Here is a 25,282-nt window from a genome sequence, read left to right as displayed (position 1 = left end):
TATCTATGAAGGTAAAGGAAACGGGTATAAAAGGAGACGAGAGGAGTGTATTGAAACATTGCAGTGATCTGAGCTAGACCAATAGAAATATAAATCGATCAGAGGTTTTGTCGTGTCAGAAACGATTCTTTGCTAGTAGTTCAAGAAGAAAATATTGGGTATTTGGGAGAAAACGGTAAGACAGAAATATCTGCTTAAACTGGTAGTTTCTTTATTTTTATGGATCGATACTTTAATGTATCTTCTGTCGTGAATGGAGCCTCTTTGGAAACATATGCTAGAAAGTATGTGATAGGGTTAATCATAAGAAGTATTCCTAGATTTGTTAATTAATTATGTTTGAAACGTTATACATTCGATAAGGAGTTGGAGAGGAATGGAAGAGGGATGACGGTTACATGAGTCTTCATCAGTACCATGGAGAATGACAGGGTTACATGAGTCTTCATCAGTACCATGGAGAATGAGTCTTCATCAGTACCATGAAGAATGACAGGGTTACATGAGTCTTCATCAGTACCATGGAGAATGACAGGGTTACATGAGTCTTCATCAGTACCATGGAGAATGACAGGGTTACATGAGTCTTCATCAGTACCATGGTGAATGACAGGGTTACACGAGTCTTCATCAGTTTCATGGAGAATGACAGGGTTACATGAGTCTTCATCAGTACCATGGAGAATGACAGGGTTACATGAGTCTTCATCAGTACCATGGAGAATGACAGGGTTACATGAGTCTTCATCAGTACCATGGAGAATGACAGGGTTACATGAGTCTTCATCAGTACCATGGAGAATGACAGGGTTACATGAGTCTTCATCAGTACCATGGAGAATGACAGGGTTACATGAGTCTTCATCTGTACCATGGAGAATGATAGGGTTACATGGGTCTTCATCAGTACCATGGAGAATGACAGGTGCATCTGTTTTATTTGGTTACCAAAATCTTAATCAAGTTGGTGAAGAATTTGGGAGAGGGAAAGTTGTACGGTGCATTTAGGTGAATACCCCTTATGTCCATGAATAATTTAAAAGAGAGATGTCTTTAAGATGTACTTACGTTAATGCTTGTCGTCCATGAATAGCTTGAGAGAGTGATAACTTTCCGATGCACTTATGTGACTTCTTTTGAGATTCATGGAAAACTTGAGAGAAGGAAATTATCCGATGCTCTTATGTAGTTCATTAAAAATTTGAGCAAAGGACGTCTGCCTACATATCTTTCGTGACTACTGATGAAGGCTACTAAGTGTCTTGTGTGAATTGTCATCAGAGCCACGAATATCTTAGAACAGAGAGAACTGTTTTACAGACTTGTGTGATTCCAAATCAGGACTTCGAATAATCTACAAAAGGGAACTACCCGTTGCATTTACATAAGTCATCATTATGTACCTGGGAACTCGAAAGAGCGATGACAGTTCGATGAACTTCCATAGAACGTGATTAAGATTTGCATAAGTATATCAAAACGTCATTCCTCTTCCAAGTTATTGAGCCAGCTCTTACTCTGTTTATCCATTCTGCCTTACTCAACACTATTCATAATTAGGTAGTTATAGATTCCACTTAGAGAGTTCTGGAAAAGTAGTCCATAACTTTCGTTTTAAGTTATAGATTTAGTCTTACTACCGTTTTTTTTTCCTAAACAGTTTTCCCCATTGAAGCAATGTTCAACCATTAGACTCATTTACCCTAAAAGAAAACTTATTTAATTTAGTTGTTTTAGAATGCACATCTAATGACAAATCACAAAATACTCTCCTTAGAACTGGATCACGAAAAAAAAACCAGAAACTTTATGCAAGATGTATCATAAACGTAGGTATAATCGAATATTAAGGTTCTTTACTTCTAGTGATAAACGATTTAGACTTTTTGTTTTCTTTTAATAAGAAAGATTTTTAGCATTTAAAAAATCGAGTTTTTAAGTCTGTGATACGTGTTATTGCCGATGTATTCAATTTGTACATGCGAATGTATTTCAGACATGATAAAAACAAATAAATACTCAGTTACAGAGTTTTGAAACAAATATTAGAATAACAGATATAGTACGAATTATAGTTACTTTATGATTCAAGCAAATGCGCAGTGTATTCTCAAGACGATTGGTATGGGTATTAAAACTTTAATTAAAATAAAGTGCAGGACAACGTTTCGACCTTCTGAGGTCATCTTCAGGTTAAGAATTGCGCAGTGTATCGTTATTCGTTAGAACTAATTTTGTTTAAGTGAAAGATTTTGCTTTGTTGTTGCTGATTATTAAATCGACACAAATATTTATATATAGAGACTTTTACTTGTTTATTGTCTTATAATGATACTAAGTAAAAAAAAAAAACATTTCTTAAAGTAAAAATATTTTTCTTACCTAAGAGATTATTTACTTGGTTTTAAGCAAAATTAAGCGTACACAAACTCAGTTAGTCTTAGCTTTAGGCCCGGCATAGCCAGGTGGGTTAAGGCGTGCGACTCGTAATCTGAGGGTCGCGGGTTCGAATCCCCGTCGCGCCAAATATTCTCGCCTTTTCAACCATGGGGGCGATATAATGTGACGGTCAATTCCACTATTCGTTGGTAAAAGAGTAGCCCAAAAGTTGGCGATGGGTGATGATGACTAGCTGCCTTCCCTCTAGTCTTACACTGCTAAATTAGGGACGGCTAGCGCAGATAGTCCTCGAGTAGCTTTGCGCGAAATTAAAAAAAAAAAAACAGTCTTAGCTTGATTGATAGATTCTACTATCTTAAGATTTCATGATTGTTTCTTAATAAATCTTGTAGTAATATTTTGCACTGTATCAGGTTTAAAACTTAAAGTCAAATACTTGAATATGATCAGTGAATGTTTAGACAATCAGTCTTGACGACTTGTTTTAACATTAGTTTGATGCACGTTACAGAGAAACTAATCAAATTTTACGTATGCGAACTTTAGAGATTCAAGAGGCCATTATATGAAAAGAAAAAGCACTTAATTAGATGAAATGGCACAACACAATTATCAATTAGATAACTTCTTTAGAACCTAAGTACAAATAACACAGATGTAAGAACACAATTATCAGTTAGATAACTTCTTTACAGCCTAAGTACAAATAACGGAGATGTAAGAACACAATTATCAGTTAGATAACTTCTTTACAGCCTAAGTACAAATAACGGAGATGTAAGAACACAATTATCAGTTAGATAACTTCTTTACAGCCTAAGTACAAATAACGCAGATGTAAGAACACAATTATCAGTTAGATAACTTCTTTACAGCCTAAGTACAAATAACGCAGATGTAAGAACACAATTATCAGTTAGATAACTTCTTTACAGCCTAAGTACAAATAACGCAGATGTAAGAACACAATTATCAGTTAGATAACTTCTTTAGAGCCTAAGCACAAATAACGCCGATGTAAAAACACAATTATCAGTTAGATAACTTCTTTACAACCTAAGTACAAATAACGTAGATGTAAGAACACAATTATCGGTTAGATAACTTCTTTACAGCCTAAGTACAAATAACGCAGATGTAAGAACACAATTAACAGTTAGATAACTTCTTTACAACCTAAGTACAAATAACGCAGATGTAAGAACACAATTATTAGTTAGATAACTTCTTTAGAGCCTAAGTACAAATAACGCAGATGTAAGAACACAATTATCAGTTAGATAACTTCTTTACAACCTAAGTACAAATAACGTAGATGTAAGAACACAATTATCGGTTAGATAACTTCTTTACAGCCTAAGTACAAATAACGCAGATGTAAGAACACAATTAACAGTTAGATAACTTCTTTACAACCTAAGTACAAATAACGTAGATGTAAGAACACAATTATCGGTTAGATAACTTCTTTACAACCTAAGTACAAATAACACAGATGTAAGAACACAATTATCAGTTAGATAACTTCTTTACAACCTAAGTACAAATAACGCAGATGTAAGAACACAATTATCGGTTAGATAACTTCTTGACAGCCTAAGTACAAATAACGCAGATGTAAGAACACAATTAACAGTTAAATAACTTCTTTACAACCTAAGTACAAATAACGCAGATGTAAGAACACAATTATTAGTTAGATAACTTCTTTACAACCTAAGTACAAATAACGCAGATGTAAGAACACAATTATTAGTTAAATAACTTCTTTACAACCTAAGTACAAATAACGTAGATGTAAGAACACAATTATCGGTTAGATAACTTCTTTACAGCCTAAGTACAAATAACGCAGATGTAAGAACACAATTAACAGTTAGATAACTTCTTTACAACCTAAGTACAAATAACGTAGATGTAAGAACACAATTATCGGTTAGATAACTTCTTTACAACCTAAGTACAAATAACACAGATGTAAGAACACAATTATCAGTTAGATAACTTCTTTACAACCTAAGTACAAATAACGCAGATGTAAGAACACAATTATCGGTTAGATAACTTCTTGACAGCCTAAGTACAAATAACGCAGATGTAAGAACACAATTAACAGTTAAATAACTTCTTTACGGCCTAAGTACAAATAACGCAGATGTAAGAACACAATTAACAGTTAAATAACTTCTTTACGGCCTAAGTACAAATAACGCAGATGTAAGAACACAATTAACAGTTAGATAACTTCTTTACAGCCTAAGTACAAATAACGCAGATGTAAGAACACAATTATCAGTTAGATAACTTCTTTACAGCCTAAGTACAAATAACGCAGATGTAAAAACACAATTATCAGTTAGATAACTTATTTAGAGCCTAAGTACAAATAACGCCGATGTAAGAACACAATTATCAGTTAGATAACTTCTTTACAGCCTAAGTACAAATAACACAGATGTAAGAACACAATTATCAGTTAGGTAACTTCTTTACAGCCTAAGTGCAAATAACGCAGATGTAAGAACACAATTAACAGTTAGATAACTTTTTTACAACCTAAGTACAAATAACACAGATGTAAGAACACAATTATCAGTTAGGTAACTTCTTTACAGCCTAAGTGCAAATAACGCAGATGTAAGAACACAATTAACAGTTAGATAACTTCTTTACAACCTAAGTACAAATAACGCAGATGTAAGAACACAATTATTAGTTAGATAACTTCTTTAGAGCCTAAGTACAAATAACACCGATGTAAAAACACAATTATCAGTTAGATAACTTCTTTACAACCTAAGTACAAATAACGTAGATGTAAGAACACAATTATCGGTTAGATATCTTCTTCACAACCTAAGTACAAATAACACAGATGTAAGAACACAATTATCAGTTAGATAACTTATTTACAACCTAAGTACAAATAACGCAGATGTAAGAACACAATTATTAGTTACATAACTTCTTTAGAGCTTAAGTACAAATAACACCGATGTAAGAACACAATTATCAGTTAGATAACTTCTTTACAGCCTAAGTACAAATAACACAGATGTAAGAACACAATTATCAGTTAGATAACTTCTTTACAACCTAAGTACAAATAACGTCGATGTAAGAACACAATTATCGGTTAGATAACTTCTTTACAACCTAAGTACAAATAACGTGGATGTAAGAACACAATTATCGGTTAGATAACTTCTTTACAGCCTAAGTACAAATAACACAGATGTAAGAACACAATTATCAGTTAGATAACTTCTTTGCAGCCTAAGTACAAATAACGCAGATGTAAGAACATAATTATCAGTTAGATAACTTCTTTACAGCCTAAGTACAAATAACACAAACCTAAGAACACTTGACATGGTATCAAACAAGGTAATAATAGCATAATTCACAATATTGTACAATCATTTTTACAGGTTTACTAAATATATTAAACTTGTATTATTTCTATTATTACGAATTTCTTTTTTTGTCAATGATAATTTATATACTATAATATACACTGTGTTTGGTTTAGTACTTAATATGGAGTAAGATCACATTAATTGTTCATCAGTAGTAAAATTCTCTTCCCTTCGCGGACAACTAAATAATATTAATTACGCACGAACATTATGAAATGCAACAGTTTTTTGAGACTTACTCATATTGGAGATAAATAGTTGTCATTTATCACAAAAAAAATGTTCTGTACTTAAACATGTCCGGTTGTTGAAATATAATTTCTTCGTTTATTTGGTGGTGAACTTAATTCATTATTTCAGATCCTTAGTTTCTGTAATGTTGCTATTTAAACTGTCCATCGAATTTGTAAAAAAACAACAACAACAACTTTGCCTTAATGTAGAAACAAATATAAAGTGTTTTCATTTTGAACACTTCGCATCTACATGAATGCTCTCACGTTATTGCGTTAACATATTATTTTTTTCATTCGTTTATTTCAACCAGACACATTAATACTCTGTTACGTGTTTAACCAGCCACACATAGAATACCTTATTAAACTTTTAGTCATTCAGACACAGAATATCGTATCAAATGATTAGTCAAACAGGCACAGAATATCCTATCAAATGATTGGTTAAACAGGCACAGAATATTCTATCAAATGATTGGTCAAACAGGCACAGAATATCCTATCAAATGATTGGTTAAACAGGCACAGAATATTCTATCAAATGCTTGGCCTTTTATTTTTTAATGTTTCATTAAACTTTAAAAAACTGATTTGTTATCCAGTGATAACCAAATAAAAATGGCGATAATAGACGATGTCAGTTACCTTCATATTCGTCCTCTGGGAAATATCACTTGATGGTCTTTGACATCCAATAAAAGGTGGAGTTTTTTTATTTGTTTTCTAACACCAAGGAAGAAATTTCCAATTGTAAGCGTCATCATGACGACAATTGTTAAGCTGGAATTTTTACCAAATTTTAAGAATTTTAGGATTTTCTTTCGATGGGTTTACTAAACTCCCAGATAACTACCAAAATGTAAACAACTTTAGTGTTGTTTTAATTACCCTAACTTGTCGAACGAATAATTGTTAGTTATTTCAACTTGACGAGAGGACTATAACATGCATAAAATTAAGCATTTTTATGAACCATTCTGTATGTTTTTGAATTTTGCGCAAAGCTGCACAAATACTAACTGCGCTAGCCGTCCCTAGAGGGAAGGCAGTTAGTCATCACGACCCACCGCCAACTCTTAGGCTACTTTTTTACCAACGAATAGTGGGATTGACCGTGACATTATAACGCCCCCACGGCTAAAAGGGCAAGCATATTCGAACTCGCGACCCTCAGATTACAACTCGAACGCCTTAACCCACCTGGCCATGCCGGGCCGTCTATTCTGTATGATAGACGAGAAACGGTTTTAAAATGATATGAACCATAATTTCCTTGAAATGAATCTCTACGAAATCTGTTTTCATCGATTTAAATCCGCATTAACATTTACCGTTATACAACATTATTAGCAGGCAAATATTGTTTCGACGCAATATATCATTCCGTTAACTGTGCTACATGAATACAGCCAGTGAAGACAGAGCTTCTTGAATATTCGACCGAGCTCGATCACAATTTTGGTCTATAAAGAAATTTTAAAACAAAACAAAGCAAACCAAAGAAATTTCGTTTCTACCCTGTTATAAGAGTTCCTTGTGAATGTAAAGATTCACAGAAGTTATTTTTAACAGAATTAGCACACGAAAAAGAGCAAATTCTGTGTTTAGTTAAAAAATCAAAGTCCTCATAGATATTGACTATTATATCTTCTTACACTTGTATATCACAAAAAAGAATACAACATCATACTTAATAGTTAGTTACACGTGGCTATGAAATTAGAATTAGGCTTATATATTTGAAATTAAAATAATATTTAGCGCGTTTTTTTACTTTCTTCACTATTAACTTTTGAGGTAAATCGTAATTGTTTATTCCGTATCTTGTTTACACTATCCGTTTCACTACTCATTGTTTTACTCCGTATTTATTTTAATATTGTGGATCATACGTTACACTACTTTTGATACCTTGTTTAATTTATTCCTACACTAATCTTGGTATTGTGTTTATTTGAGCCAATTTATTAATCCCAACATATTTTAATTGTATTTCATTTACTGCATATCCTCATCACTGTTTTTTTCTATTATTGTTATTCTTTTACCCATGACACTACTCTTACTATCTTGTTTACGTGATGTATTGCATTACCCTCTATAGCTTGTTTATATTATCCATTACTCGTATTGCTGACTCAGTCCACTGTACAGCCACAGGTTACTTATTAACTCTAATGTCCCGTATCGATATTTTCTTTGTTACATCACCACTCCGTTATTGATAATTTATTTAGTTTATTAGCATTGCTGATTTTATTGTTCTGTTTGTTTTTGGAATTTTGCACAAAGCTACTCGAGGGCTATCTGCGCTAGCCGTCCCTAATTTAGCAGTGTAAGACTAGAGGGAAGGCAGCTAGTCATCACCGCCCACCGCCAACTCTTAAGCTACTCTTTTACCAACGAATAGTGGGATTGACCGTCACATTATAACGCCCCCACGGCTGAAAGGGCGAGCATGTTTAGCGCGACAGGGATGTGAACCCGCGACCCTCAGACTACGAGTCGCACGCCTTAACACGCTGGGCCATGCCGGGCCACTGATTTTATAGTTTTTACCTCACACACTGCCACAGTTAATAATATTTTTGCCCATTGCAATCAATGGGTGTGACAACGTTGTTTATTATATGTATTCCACTACTAATGAAATTGTTATCCAGTTTCAGTATTACAGATACTGTTGTTAGTACACAACAACAGCGAACACAATATCTCTCGATACTATTAGTAATATTTTTACGTTCCCACTATTGTTGTTTATTTATATTATTGCATTAATACTTGCATACATCTTTATATAAGTATCAGACCTCTAACAGTGATTTTTTTCCTTCTTTTATTTCACTTTCTATTGCTTAATAACAAGTACAGTTTTATATCTATCGTAAAGTAAAATTTTTCATGTCTCTCCCACTGTGTTGAGGATCGTTCGCAGTGTACCTATTGCTGACTGGTAGTTATTCATGTCTGATAAATATTCATACACGGTTGAAAATATATTTACTGCTATGTAGTAGTTTTTACAGAACGGAAAAGTGTAAAAAATAATAAAATAAATATCATAACAATGTTTTTAATGACGCACTGAAAGTGATTAGAAAGGTCATTGCTAATAGTATTCGAATATTTATCATAATTAACCACTATATACTTATATGTTATACTGTATAATAAGCGTCTTATTAACTATTTCCAATTAACTATATGCTAATAGAATATTTAAAGATTTAAAGTTTTTTCTTTTTTAATTTTAAGAACAGAATTTACAAGCGTAATAAGTTTAGAATTATGTTAGGACAATTTTGATGCTAGTTAGTGAGGGATTATAAGAACTGTGAATAAATACGTATAAGTAAATGCAGTATTTTGGATATCAGACAGTTTAATCTAATATAGATTTAGGTGTAGGAATCTTTAGAATATTTTTAAATGAATACCGAATTTGAACTATGAAGAACTTCGCTATTTCCATATTTTTCTCAAGTATGATTTACGACACTAAACAAAGAATTACTTTATATGAAGCATATATCGTTTAATAGGCCTATAAAGGCTTCGTTGGACTTATGTAGGAACAGTGGAAACGTGGAACACAAGTTGCGTTTAATTAATATACTGTATCACATATGATAGCTACCAGTTTATACACGAAGTGGGTAATGAAAATGTAACAGTTCTTAGCCTTGAAAGTAGGTAAATATCTATTTTATGGTTAACGCTAGTATCAAAGAATGCATGGTGGATTCTTCAGGTTAAAAATTAAAATATGGTTTAGATGTAATTATAAACAACTCTTCAGGTGAATAACAGAATTATCTTTCAGCAACATAGAAAATTTCTTAATTTAAATAACGTTGAAACATTATGTTAGTAACACAGAAACGTATTAAATCCAACCAAGTAAACATATTCTCCAGTTCAATAATAAATAAACGTTTTTCACTCCTCTAGAACAGAAACATTTTTGAGGTTACTGACACGAAAATTCATTCAGTTTAATAGCGTAGAACATTTTACAGGTTAGAAAAATGAATATATAATTCAATAATGTAAAAAAAATAATTTAGCTTAATAACACGAGAAAACTTTTCTATTTTGCAACGTAGAATATATTGTTAGATTAGCAATTTGAAAAAAAGGTTCAGTTCAGCAAAGTACAATGACTAATAGAACAATAACATTCGTCGTATCATATAAACATTTTTCACATTGTTAGTAAAAAACACATTTCTTAGGTTACCTACGTAGGAACACTTTGCAGATCACAAGCATTCTTCATTTTCGTAATAAAGACACACTATTTAACTCAGCAACATATAAACATACTTCACTTTGGTAACAAAGAAACAGTATTTAACTAAGCAACACATAAATATTCTTAAGATTGGTAACAAAAAACACTATCTCTGCAACATATAAATATTTTTTTCAATTTGATAACAAACAAACAATAGAAAAGTCTACAACGTAAAACAGTTTTTCATTTAGGTAACAAAGACAGTATTTAACTCAACAACATAAAACATTCTTCAATTTAAAAGTAAAGACATATTATTTAACTCAGCAACATAAAAACATTATTCAGTTTTGTAACAAAGAAACGCTACTTACCTCAGCAACATAAAAACATTCTTAAGTTTGGTAAGAAATAAAAACAATTTAACCCAGCAACATAAAAATATTTTTCAGTTTCGAAAAAGAAAAAAGAAATTATTTAACTCTGTAAAATATAAACATTCTTCAGTTTAGTAACAAAGAAACACTATTGAACTCAGCAGTGTAAAAACATTCTCCACTTTGGTAACAAAGAAACACTCTTCAATAAAGCAACATATAAATATTCTGCAATTTGTTGACAAAAAACACTACAACGTAAAAACATTATTCACTTTGGTAACAAGAAACACTATTTCACTAAGAAATATATAGCATTCTTCAGTTTGATAACAAAGAAGCACTGTTTATCTTACCAATATAAAACATTTTTTCCAGTTGGTGACAAAGAAACACTATTTAACTCAGGAACATATAAACTTTGTTCACTTTGGAAACAAACAAACATCAATTAACTCAGCAATGCAAAAACATTCTTCAGTTTGGCAACAAAGAAATACTATTTAACTCAGCAACAACAAATATTCTTAAGTTTGGTAACAAGAGAACACTACTTAACATAGCAACATAAAACAATTCTTCAATTTGGTAGCAAAAACCTCTATATAACTTAGCAACATAAAGATATTCATCAGTTTGGTAACAAAGAAACACTATTTACTTAAGAAACGTAAAAACATTCTTCACTTTCGTAACAAACAAACAGTATTTAACTCAGCAATGTAAATACATTCTTACGTTTAGTAACAAGGAAACACTATTTATCTTAGTAAAATAAAAACATCATTCACTTTGTGAACAAAGAAACACTATTTAAGTCTTCAACGTACAAATATTCTTCAGTTTGGAAACAAAGAAACACTATTTTAATCAGTAACCTAAAAACATTCTCCGGTATGGTAACAGAGAAACTGCATTTAACTCAGCAACATATAAATATTCTAAAGTTTGTTAACAAAGAAACACTATTTATCACTTCAACATATAAATATTTTAAAGTTTGTTAAGAAAAAAACACTATTTATTACTTCAACATATAAATATTCTAAAGTTTGTTAACAAAAAAACACTATTTATCACTTCAACATATAAATATTCTAAAGTTTGTTAACAAAGAAACACTATTTATCACTTCAACATATAAATATTCTAAAGTTTGTTAACAAAAAAACACTATTTATCACTTCAACATATAAATATTCTAAAGTTTGTTAACAAAGAAACACTATTTATCACTTCAACATATAAATATTCTAAAGTTTGTTAACAAAGAAACACTATTTATTACTTCAACATATAAATATTCTAAAGTTTGTTAACAAAGAAACACTATTTATCACTTCAACATATAAATATTCTTTACTTTGGTAACAAAGAAGCTCGAATTCACTCAGCAAAAGAAAAAACGTTCTCGAGTTTTGTAACAAAGAAACACTATTTGATTCAGCAACATATAAATGTAGTTCAACTTGGTTACAAAAATAATTTAACTCAGCAACATAAAGACATTCCTCTGTTTGATAGCAAAAACACAATATTTAACTCAGCAGCATATAAACATTGTTCACTTTGGTAACAAGCAAACACTATTTATCTCAGCAACGTAAAAACATTATTCAGTTTCGTGACAAAGAAATACTGTTTAACTCAGCAACATATAAACATTCTTCCATTTATTAACAAAAAATGCTATTTAACTCAGCAGCATATAAACATTCTTCAGTTTGGTAACAAAGAAACACTATCTACGTCAACAACGTAAAAACATTCTTCAGTTTGGTAGCAAAGGAAAACTATCTACGTCAACAACGTAAAAACATTGTTCAGTTTTATAACAAAAAACAGTATTTAAGTCAGCACCTTTTGAACATTCTTCAGTTTGGTAACAGTTTGGAAGCTATTTACCTCAGTAACATATAAACATTACTAACCTTAGTAACAATAAAACACTTTTTTAACTGAGCAACGTAAAATCATTTTCACTTTGGTTACAAAGAAACACTTTTTAACTCAGTAACACAAATACATTCTTTGGTTTAGTGACAAACAAACGCTATTTAGCTCAGTAACATGAAAAACATTATTCACTTTGTTTACAAAGAAATACTATTTAACTCAGTAACATATAAACATTGCTCAGTTTGGTTACAATGAAACACTACTTAATTCAAAAAAATATAAACATTTTTCAGTTTGATGACAAAGAAACGCTATTTATTTTAGCAACACAAAAACATTCTTCGTTTGATGACAAAGAAATACTATTTAATTCAGCAATATATAAATATTTTCCAGCTTGGTAACAAAAAACCATTTAACTCAGCAACATATAAATATTTTTTTCAATTTGATAACAAACAAACAATAGAAAAGTCTACAACGTAAAAAAGTTTTTCATTTAGGTAACAAAGACAGTATTTAACTCATCAACATATAAACATTGTTCAGTTTGGTGGTAAAGAAACACTATTTATCTCAGCAACATATATACATTTTTGATCTTGGAAGCAAAGAAATACTAGTTAAATCAGCAACACATAAACATTCTTCATTTTCGTAACAAAGAAACACTATTTAACTAAGCTACATAAAAACATTCTTCACTTTGCTGTAAAAAATATTTATTTAACTTTGAAACATAAGAACATTCTTCAGTTTGGTAACAAAGAAATATTATTTAACTTAGCAACATGAAAATATTCTTCAGTTTGGTAACAAAAATCACGATTTAATTCAGCAACATATAAACATTTTTCAGTTAGGTAACAAAGAAACGTCAATTAACTCTGTAAAATATAAACATTCTTTAGTTTGGTAACAAAGAAACTTTTACTATAGTCAGCAATATATTAACATTTTTCAAATTAGTAACAAACAAACACTACTTATCTCCACAACGTAAAAACATTTTTCCCTTTGGTAACCAAGAAACACTATTTGACTCAGAAACATATAAACATTTTTCAGTTAGGTAACAAAGAAACGTGAATTAACTCTGTAAAATATAAACATTCTTTAGTTTGGTAACAAAGAAACTTTTACTATAGTCAGCAATATATTAACATTTTTCAAATTGGTAACAAACAAACACTACTTATCTCCACAACGTAAAAACATTTTTCCCTTTGGTAACCAAGAAACACTATTTGACTCAGAAACATATAAACATTCTACAGTTTGGTAACAAAGACACGCTATTTATTTAACCAACATAAAAACATTCCTCACTTTGGAAGCAAAGAAACACTACTTATCTCAGCAATATTAAAACATGCTTCAATTTCGTAAACATAAACGCAGTTTAACTCACCGGCATAAATACATTCTTTGGTTTAGTAACAAGGGAATACTTGTTAATTCTGCAAACATTCTCCAGTTATGTAACAAAAACATTATTTAACTCACCAAAAAATTAAAACATTCTACAATTTAATAACAAAGAAACACTATTTGATTAAACAACATATAAAAATTCTTTTGTTTGGTAACAAACAAACACTATTTATCTCAGCAACATATAAACATTCTACAATTTCGTAATAAAGAAACAATATTTAACTCAGCAACATATAGACATTATTCAGTTTGGTAACAAAGAAACACTATTTAACTCACAACATATAAACAATCTTCAGTTTGGCAACAAAAAACAATATTTATCTCAGGAGATAAAAACAATTTTGAGTTTTGTAGCAAAGAAATTTTATTTAACCCAGCAACGTAAACACAATTTTCAGTTTCATAACGAACAAATATTAATTATCTTAGTAACATATAAAAATATTTTTTTGGTAACGAAGAAACACTATTTAAATCAAATACGTAAAAACATTCTTTAATTTGCTAACAAAGAAACACTGTTTAACTCAGTAAGATATAAACATTCTTCAGTTTGATAACAAAGAAACACTTTTTTAACTCAGCTACATATAAATATAATTCAGTTTCGTAACAAAGAAAAACACTATTTAAGACAGCAACATATAAAGATTCATAAGTTTAATAATAAGGAAACACAATTTAAATCAGCAACATATAAACATTCTTCAGTTTTGGTAACAAAGACACATTATTTATCTCAGCCAAATATAAACATTTTTCATTTTGGTAACATAGAAACACTATTTAACTCAACAATGTAAAACCATTCTTCAGTTGGGTAAAAATAAAATACTATTAAACATAGCAACATAAAAACTATTAAACATAGCAACATCAAAAACAATCTTTAGTTTAGCAACAAAGAAACAGTATCTAACTTAGCAACATCAAAACATTCTTCAGTTTGGTGACAAAGAAACTCTGTTTAAATCAGCAAAATGAAAACCTTCTGTAGTTTGATCACAAACAAACAGTATTTAATTCAGCAACATATAAGTATTCTTCAGTTTGGTAAAGAAAACACCATTTAACTCATCAACATAAAAACATTCCTGAGTTTGGTAGCCAAGAAACACTAATTAACTCTGCTACATTTCAACATTTTGCAGGTTGGTAACAAAGAATCACTATTTAAGGAAGTACCTTAAAACCACTCTTCAATTTGGTGACAAAGAAATACCATTTAACTCAGCAACGTAATAACATTATTCAGCTTGGTAACAAAGAAACACAATTAACTCAGCAACATAAAAGCATTTTCATTTTCGTGACAAAGAACACTATTTATTTCAGCAATATAAAGACATTCTAGAGCTTTGTAAATAAGAAACAGTATTTAACTAAGAGACATATAAACATTCTTCAGTTTGGGAACAAGGAAACAATGTTTAACTCAGTAACGTATAAATATTCTTCAATTTGTTAACAAAGAAACACTATTTAAACCAGCAACTTAAAAACATTCTATAGTTTAGTAACGAATAAACATTATTTAACTCAGTAACGTATAAACATTCTTTAGTTTGGTAATAAAGAAACACTATTTTACTCAGCAACATATATAACTTCTTAAGTTTTGTAGCAAAAAAATTATTTAACTCAGCTATGTAAAAAAATTATCTAATATGGTAACAAAAAACACTTTAACTCAGCAACATATAACCATTCTTCAGTTTGGTAAAAAAGAAACACTATTTGTCTCTGCTATGTAAAAACATTCTTCAGTTTGATAGCAAAGAAACAAGCACTATTTAACTCAGTAATATATGAACATTTTTTTTCAGTTTGATAACAATGAAACATTATTTAACTCGAGAACATCAAAACATTATTTAATTTGGAAAGAGAGAAACCCAATATAACTAAGCAAGAAAAATACATTTTTCGTTTTGATAAAAGAAACGCTATTTAGCTCAGGAAAATAAAAAAACATTCTTCACTTTGGTATAAAAGAACACTATTTAACTCAGCAACATAAAGACATTCTAGTATCAGGTAACTAAGAAACACTATTTAATTCAGCAACATATAAACATTCTTCAGTTTTGTAACTAAGAAACACTATTTAAACAAACTACATAAAGACATTTTTTCATTTTGTTTGATATTATGCCGCAATTTTGTAGTAAATACTTTTCATATTTAGAACAGGCATGACTTTTAGATCAATGATTCGACTATTTTCAAGTTCTTAATAAATAAATAAACGTATAACAATATTATTAATCCCTTTTCTTGTGGCAACATAAAATTATTTAATTCAACAAAGAAACACTGTCAAGATAACAATATTCATTTCAGTACCAATATAGACGAGTTTATCAGTTTTCAGGTTAATTATTGAGGAAGAGTATTTTGTAAGTTATTAGGTTAAACGACTTCATGAAGTTGGTAACATAGTAGGAGGTTACAGATTATTATAATGGAAAAATGCTATTATAACATAGGGCAAAGCTATATTGTATAGTGAGATTGTTCTATTCTGGTCTGTTTGATATTTTAAAATGCTGTTAAGAGTTTAGCAATTAAATTAATTCACATAAGTTGCTCAACATAATAAAGATTGTCGGAAGTTATACCACTTTAGTGATCCGTCAGATATACAATTTTTTTTCAATCACTGCAGAAACGGTAGAGGAAATAATCCTATAATGAAACAAAAATCTTTAGAATGACCTATTGTATTATAGTTAAAGATTGTACTATTTGTATATTTAAATAGATGTCAGGAAACATTTCTTCTGAAGATGATCTTGAACCTTTGGTTAACTCTGTACTTCAAATCAATATGGTAAATACAAAGTAAATTTCATTGTCCCCAAATTTCTAAAGATACAAACGCTATAATACATCAAACTATTGCACTGTCCAAAAAACTAAACGCCTGCTACACGTAACTGACATTGTAAGCACATTTTAAATTCTAAACTGTTGTCACATTCCATGTCTTTATATCTCTAACCAAAGTGAAACCTTACTTGTATGATTTCATTTTGAAGAAATGCTTTAAAGGTCTTGTACCATTTTTCTAAAAATATTTTATGATAAAGCTAAAAGAAAATTGTACCCCATGTTTAACTACCTGAAAACATTTCTTGTGAATCTCTAATACCAAATGCAACCAAAAATTTTGATTTCCAAGTTTAGTTATCTTGATTATTTAACACGATATTCTGATAAGATAACTTACTTGTTTTTCTAAACATAAAACTATAGCGTTTGTTCATTATTTGTACAACAATAATTCAGTAACCCCTTTTTAAAAAAAATAACGCATATTTTTCTGATATATATTTTATCCTACGCCGATTTTTGGAGTAGACAAATAAATACATATAACATAGACATCTCATGTATGCGAATTAAATTCCTGTTAAATATTATTAGTTCAAGTATTTTTCAATAAAGTAAAATGCTCTAATATCGAATCACATTAAGGGGGAGCCAAAATGCATTGCTTTTGAAAACGAATATTTTAAAATGAGTGATGCTTTGTTTTTCTTTTAGAAAGGTTATTTATAGTAAACCATGTCCATGTTTTAAGTGAAATTACTAGATTTAGGCCAGTAGTAAATTCTACCTTTTGTCCGAAGATAAGAGTCGTGGTTAAAGCTAGCAAAACACCCACAACATCCTATAATGTACGCAACAAGAGAAATTCCTATTTTCTGGGTCATGAATGTAGTTCTACTTATTTGCAGAGGGGCATTCACCTGAAGTATGCGATGTCTGGACGTTTTTCAACTTTCAATCAAAAGGGCTTGACTGCAGCTAAAGGAAGTCATTACATGTTCACGTGCAGTGCGTATGTGTAGCCTTGACTTCATTGCCTCAATGCCTGGAGTGGATTTTTGTGCTCTTAGACACAAAATTACTTTGAAGCGAGAAGGAAGAACTCGTTCTAGGTAGCGAGGGTTCCTGCCTTCAGTTCATAGTTGATATAAAACATTCTAGCATCTCTCGACCCACTTATTAGCCAGGCCTTTCTTCCTTATTCTGACTCCTTGTTCTCATCAATGCCGCCGGCCGTTCAGTAACTGGTAAACTCGCACTTACTTGTATATATATATATATATACATTCTATTCTTCATTGGAAGATTAGCTGAAAATGGGTCATACGTGTCTACATAGGCTATTTGAGTCCATAATTCGTTTCCTTCTTCATGTCACCAGGGGCCACTGATCACGTTTGTTTCTCACTGTTTTTTGGTTTTTTTTACAGCATCTGAAGTCGAGTCCAGCGGTCATCGACAGACATGTGGCGCCACATAGCAGTCATTGCTCTTTCATGTGCAGGTAGGGATCCAACTAACTTCTGGTGCACGAATTAAGGTCTTCGATACACTGTTGAATATCGGTCTTGAAAAAAGAAGAAAAAATAGTTTATTTCTTTACCTTTTCTGGCTAATTTGAAAGAAGTACCTATTTCATCTTATTTTATTTTCAGGATCACTTATCCAGATCTCCAGATAAATTATAGGAATAAAATACATCACTCACAAATCAAATTTTTATGTGGAGACAGGCACTTGATCAATGTCTGTTGTAGTCTGTTTTCAAGGGGCTCTTAAAAATTGTAGTAACGAAATTTTTCTGCATTGTACGGAAATTAAGACTCGAGAAACTCGTGTGATTTGTTTCTTGCTTTAAGAAAGTGTGTGTTTTATAGCAAAGCCACATCGGGCTATCTGCTGTGTCCACCGAGGAAATCCAACCCCTGATTTTAGTGTTGTAAATCCGAAGAGTTACCGCTGTACTAACAGGGGACATTTTGATAGAAATATGTATTATAAAACTGTTTGAAATCACAATATATATAAAAATTATGTTTCCGTATCAAAATCACGCAAGAAGAAATTATTGTTTTCAATTATGCTTAAAGGTGGCGAAATGGACTAAAATTGAGAAATTTAAATCTTCGTGACATTTTCTAAAAAAAGCATCGACTTAATATTAAAATACATTAAACTTAATAATCATGTTTGAAATACAGTATAAAATATCTTCAAGACATAAATTTATCTTGATATGTACAATGGAAAAATGTTAAAGAATTTGAATGAGTATAGAAATATTTTTACTAAATGATAGTCTCGGCATGGCCAGGTGGTTAAGGCGTTCGAATCGTAATCTGAAGGTCACGGGTTCGAATCCCCGTCGCACCAAACATGCTCGCCTTTTCAGCCGTGGGAGCGTTATAATGTGATGGCCAATCCCACTATTCGTTGGTAAAAGAGTAGCCCAAGCGTTGGCGTTGGGTGGTGATGACTAGCTGCCTTCCCTCTAGTCTTACACTGCTAAATTAGGGATGGCTATCGCTGATAGCCCTCGTGTACCTTTGCGCGAAATTAAAACAAAATTAAATGATATATGTAACTATTTATAAACAACGCCAACCATCTATCGTGGTCGTGCATATTTGTTTGTTTATTTGGAATTAAACAGAAATTTGCATAAGGGGCTGTCATGCTGTTTTTTGTTATCTATTATTGAACTTTATCTCTTTTTCTTTTCCTATAATGAAGTATTTGTTATGACTGATTTTTTTTATAGAAAAATTTTTTTCTTGGTGAGTCGCGATTGACTTTGTTTGGTAATATATTTTCATGAAATATTATAAACATATCCATACTTCAGGTCCAGCATGACCAGATGGCTAAGGCGCTCGACTCGTAAAAGTTAAGGAAAGCATTTATTCATTAAAATGTCAATCCTTTAGTTATCCACTTTTCAGACCGAAGAACTGGATCTGACCGCCGTTCTTTATAATGCTCCACGTCTCGAAAACTAAAAGCTCAATTATTTTATTTATGGTAATGGAGTAGGAACATTAGACACAAGGTCCACAAGTCTAACAACTTTGCTATGCTCGGTCCATGCGATAGTTTTACTGTCTTGAATGTTTTACATATTCTACAGTAATTCCTGTACCGTGAATACAAAGATATCCTCTTTTCTCTATCACGTACGAATTTTTTACAAAACGTCGAATATACTTTTACATAAGAGGATCTCTTTCATTAGTATCAGATCACATTTTGTTATGCTTGAAATGTTGACAACCACTAGCTATGCATTTCTTTAGACCAATCGCGTTTGAGAGTCTTAGAAATCGTTCTAGAGCCCATGAGAAACATGTCGCTAGTATATAATCGATTAACAAGTCTCACGGCGTTCTTTATAGTGTTTGTTTGAGCATACACTTTGGCAATTGTTTTTATTATTTCAATATTACTCGTTCATTGCTATGGCAACAAAAAATTGTGTAGGTGACCCAAATTATTATGTTATATTTATGGTGAATTTGTTGTAAATTTTATCTAAGTAAGAGAGCTTTTTCTTCTCGAATTGTTAAAATTCTTTATGTGATAGAGAAAAAAAAAGAATGTTATTTCCTTATGAAAGAATCCGTCACTGAAATCAGAGCAAATTTAGCGAGTTTAAATCGGCAGACCTATATTATTAGTTGCAATAATCTTTGTCCTTCAGAAAAAAAAAATCATCTTTAAGCTTTTATCAAAAAAATTGTTTTTATTTAGATTTCTTAACGACGTATATATACAGATGTGTAGCCATTCATCCCAACTGTATAGCCCCAACAGGTGATTTAGCTACAAAACACCTGTTACCGACCTATCTCGGAATCACAGAAAGTGTAGATAAAGATCCCTAATTGTATTAGTTTGGTATAATACTTGATGTTTTTTTCCCTTCTGAAACACCTGACATTGCCATGTGATTAGAGCGCTTAACTCGTCACAATCAATCCCACTCTTCGTTGGTAAAAGAGACTCCCAAGAGTTGGCGACTGGTGGTGATGACTAGCTTCATTCCCTCTGGTGTTTCACTGCCAAATTGGGCACGGCTAGCTACAGATAGGTCCTGTGTAGCTATGCGCGAAGTATACAAAACAGGAAACCTAGCCCTGAATTCTGTTTTCTCTTGTAACTTCACATACGTATTAGATATCAGTTTTGCTGGTTATACTTTATTTTACTCTTTAGTAAACTAAACAGTTTTTAAACGTAAAAATATAGGATTAGCGTTGTAATTTAATTTTTACATAAAAGTAATACACGAAGTTATATATGTAAATCAAACTACAAATTATAGTAAATATTGAACTTTGTCTGTAATGGTAACTGAATCAAAGATCGATATAATATTTTTGGTTAACTAACTTGTAATGCATTGTCCATTACACATCAAACAAACTTGTGATGGCGACAGTAATCTATTTCAAACGTTAAGAAAACCAGCTCTTAGGAGAACAAATAAAATAAAATGAGCTACAAGCTCTGGGACTGCAATTTCATGGTGTTTAGGGTACTTAATTTGAATCGGTTACCCTTGGCTTCGAATCCCATTATCAAATATTTCCAAAATTTCAACTTTGGAGGACGTTATAACGCAACATTCACTCCTACTATTTGAAAAATAGCCACAGAGGTAGTTGTAAGATGTTTTCTCTCTAGTCTATAACGTCTAAATTCCCCTCAGTGGCACAGCGGTATGTCTGCGGGCTCACACCGCTAAAACCGGTTTTTGATACCTGTAGTGGGCAGAGTTCAGATAGCCCATCGTGCAACTTTGTGCTTAATTCCAAAAACAAAGAAACATGACACTTAAATTTATACCTCTGAAAAATATTTCAAAGATTAACGTTGTGCTCAATTCCAAACAAACAAAACTTATCCTTTAGATAGCATTGAGCCAATTTTAACGAATAATTTGATCACGGGTTAAGCCTTTGACAGAGTTTCGGATCTCAGAGCTGGCAATATCTCAAAAATATCTCCTCACTTTTAACTATGGATGTGTTTTAAGAGTGGTAGCCAATTTCTACTGCCTGAATACTCTCAGCAGTAAATATTCTTAATTAGCTTTACCATAAATACAAAATACAAATAAATTGCCTTTGAATATTTCTACGATGCATAATTATTTTACTGAAAAAGTTTAGTTCTAATATGGAGTCCTCATATTATCAAAATGTCGTTGAGAAAACATATGTTATTGAAATCAAACAATGATTTTGTAATGACATTACTATAGCAGAAAACAGCAACAAACAAGAACTTTTGACTATTGAAAGTGTTGTTTATCGCACAGGTTGTGTAGGCCCTGGAAATTAATAATTCAAACAATTGAGAAAAGGTGTTTCATGGTGCCTTGCCCTCTAGTGGCACAGCGGTATGTTTTTTGACTTAAACGTTAGAAACCGAGTTTCCATACATATATTTAATCAAAACTAGCTGAACGTTACCATACTTAATGCTTTTATTTATTTATTCTAAATTACTATAAAAATAAAGAATGTCCCAGCCCGTAACAGTCATAAAAGAATAATGTTTAATCTACTACCAAAACAACATGGCCAGGTGGATAAAGCACTCGACTCGTAATTTGAGCGCCGCAAGTTCAAATTTCCGTGAAACCAAACATCCCGTGAGGGCGTTATAATATGACTGTCAATCCAACTATTCATTGGTGAAAGAGTAGCCCAAGAGTTGGCAGTGAGTGGTGATGGCCAGCTTCCTTCCCTCTAGTCTTACACTGCTAATTTAGGGACGGCTAGTGTAGATAGCCCTCGTATATTTTTGCGCGAAATTCAAAACAAACAAACAAACCAAAACAACAATAACAACAAACAAACGGTACTCCAATGTAGAAAGTCTTAACTTTGTGCCTATTTAGCTGTGTAATTAAACAACGCCTAATAGTACAGCTTCGTGGACATCATAATGGAAAGATTAAACCTTTTCGATAAATTTTCAAAGCATAATTACTTTCATATGGAAAACATACATTGGCAGTCATTCATACTTTACTACTACATTTTCCAGACACTATTCATTATCATTTTAGCTATATACATATATAAATACATATATACTATAAAAACTATATATATATATAGGGGAAGTAGTTACACATTTTTATTTAGATTACCTACTACACATTTATTTGTGATCCGCTGTGACAGCGATAAGTTTTGATTTACAACGCTAAAATAAGGGGGGTCGATTCCCCTCACTGGACACAGCAGATAGCCCGACGTGGTTTTGTTATAAGAAACACACACATACACGTTTATTTGTCACCCGTTGTGACAGCGATAAGTCTTTGGATTTACAACGCTAAAATCAGGGGGGTCGATTCCCCTCACTGGACACAGCAGACAGCCTGGCGTGGTTTTGTTATAAGAAACATATTCATTAGTTGCTTTATTTCACTTTGTTTTTCTTTCGTCGTCCACACTTTATCTTATACGACTAATTCTTAACCATACATTTTGTATAAAAAATTTTCTGGTGAGTTTAACTATATATATTCGTTTACCTTTTTTGTGAAATCATTTTACGTTCCTCTACGCAAAAAGTTCTTTCAATGTGAATAAAACTGTAATGTATTATTTGTGTGTGTTGAATATTAAATGTGTGTGTTTTGTGTGTGTTTTCTAATTGCAAAGCCACATCAGGCTATCTGCTGAGCCCATCGAGAGGAATCGAACCCCTGATTTTAGCGTTGTAAATCCGTAGACTTACCGCTGTAATAGCGGGGGCCTGAATACTGAAAAATCTCGAGTGAAAATTTCGTGCGTAAAGTGTTTAGGTATTTAATGATTATATCAATTATTTAAAATAAGAAAAGAAATTATCCCAACGATTCTTACTTTAAAAACTCAATGATTTATTTTTTCCTTTATCGAATTAGAAAAAAAAAATCATTTTATTTGTGTAAAGGATTAAAGTTATTTCGTTTTTCATTTAAAAGAAATAATTTTTTCTTTCGGGTAGAAAATTGTCGTAGAGAAAATTAAAATAATTTGTATGTTTATATAAAGTTATATGTTTATATAATTTTATTTTTACTTTAAAAAATTATAACTTTTTTTCCCCTAGCTCTTGTGATTGTTTACGGAAAAACGCTCAGGAGAGTAAGTATAACCTTAATTTATTACACAATGTTCATCAAAATAAGGTTAAACATAGTAAATAGAACAGACATGTGTACGTATGGGTAACTCTATAACGTGCAATATGAAATAAATATATATTTACGTAGTATTTATTATTTTACTTATAAAGTACATATAACTTTCGTTTTATATATATATATATATATATTAAGAACCTTTGCATGTATCAGCTTAAAACGGTGAATACGATTTTGAAGCAAGAAAACAGCTATTGTTCTTCTAAAAAATAAACTGATGACCTAAAAGTAGACAAATTTAATGCTTAAATAAGTATTTTAGTTTGCAAGTATGAAGGTATCTGTGAATATTTAAAGCGAGTAAATAATTTAAGTTAATAAGACATTTGAATTATAAGAACAGAAATCACACTTTCCATAATGAGTACCATTAAAGTTCATATGGTTATATAAGTTACTTGTAAATACAACCCTAGAATGCTCACACTGCTACGAATAATGCTGCAATTAGCATTAATGGTTTGTAAATAACCTGTCTATCTATATTTTTCCTTGTATTTAATTCCATTTATTCAGGTAAAGCGATGGGAGGAGTTCCCTGAGGTAGAGTTTACGTTCGATTGTAACAACCGAGCAGTAGGGTTTTATGCTGACCTGGAGTTTGATTGCAAAATATTTCACATGTGTGATGTATATGGTCGTAGAGTGCCTCACATATGTCCTAACAACACCATGTTTAATCAGCAGTACAGGGTGTGTGACTGGAGCTACAGCGTTGACTGCAGTGAAGCCCCTAACTGGTACTACCTGAACGATATAACGTACGAAAAACCCCCTCCAGAGAATCTGTAAATATTCCCAGCGGTCAGTCGAAACAAGACGTGCCATTTGCATAGTGCTTAATATACTACAAATTTCAAGCTTTTTATCGGGTTCTAAGTATCGAATTTTACGTGAATTTAGTTAAATCATTCTTTAAAGCAGACTATTTCCCGACCTTGAAGATGAGGCTAAATGCCCTCTCCAACGCTAAAACTGTTGGCTGTGTAGAAGTGAAAAAGAGTACAACAGATTTATGTGTGAAATTCAAAATTAGCACATTATATTCTTTAAATGTACGAAAAATGTATTATTATTTTTAATGCTTGTTGTATATAAATTGATTTCTTTATTAATTAACCTCTTTTAAATGTTTTGTTTGTTTATGTGATTGCCGAGCTCGCGAGGAAAAAGTTTGGTTACGTGTTTTCAAACTCTGTAAAGGAAAAAAAAAAGAGTATTAAATCGGT

The 25,282-nt window shown here is 31.4% G+C and overlaps 1 protein-coding gene across 2 annotated transcripts; it reads left to right on the top strand.

Moving 5' to 3' along the window:
* LOC143257941 (U-scoloptoxin(01)-Er1a-like) lies at nucleotides 1-25,282 on the top strand. Of its 2 annotated transcripts, none has more exons than XM_076517011.1 (4): nucleotides 1-175; nucleotides 18,277-18,350; nucleotides 23,960-23,994; nucleotides 24,570-25,282. In XM_076517011.1, the coding sequence occupies exons 2-4, from the start codon at nucleotides 18,311-18,313 to the stop codon at nucleotides 24,843-24,845; spliced, it is 351 nt and encodes a 116-aa protein (XP_076373126.1). In that variant the 5' UTR covers nucleotides 1-175; nucleotides 18,277-18,310; the 3' UTR covers nucleotides 24,846-25,282. The 2 variants fall into 2 exon arrangements, with proteins under 2 accessions (XP_076373126.1, XP_076373128.1); XM_076517013.1 differs by lacking the exon at nucleotides 1-175 and adding an exon at nucleotides 17,890-18,093.

This window comes from Tachypleus tridentatus, chromosome 7 (assembly GCF_004210375.1).
Source record: "Tachypleus tridentatus isolate NWPU-2018 chromosome 7, ASM421037v1, whole genome shotgun sequence".
Classification (NCBI taxonomy): domain Eukaryota; kingdom Metazoa; phylum Arthropoda; class Merostomata; order Xiphosura; family Limulidae; genus Tachypleus; species Tachypleus tridentatus.
This window is presented reverse-complemented; position numbering and strand designations above follow the sequence as displayed.

Coding starts and splice junctions, on each gene's coding strand:
- LOC143257941 (XM_076517011.1), top strand. CDS start 18,311: ATGTGGCGCCACATAGCAGTCATTGCTCTTTCATGTGCAG. Junction 18,351..23,959: donor CATTGCTCTTTCATGTGCAG/GTAGGGATCCAA, acceptor TTTTTCCCCTAG/CTCTTGTGATTGTTTACGGA. Junction 23,995..24,569: donor ACGGAAAAACGCTCAGGAGA/GTAAGTATAACC, acceptor CCATTTATTCAG/GTAAAGCGATGGGAGGAGTT.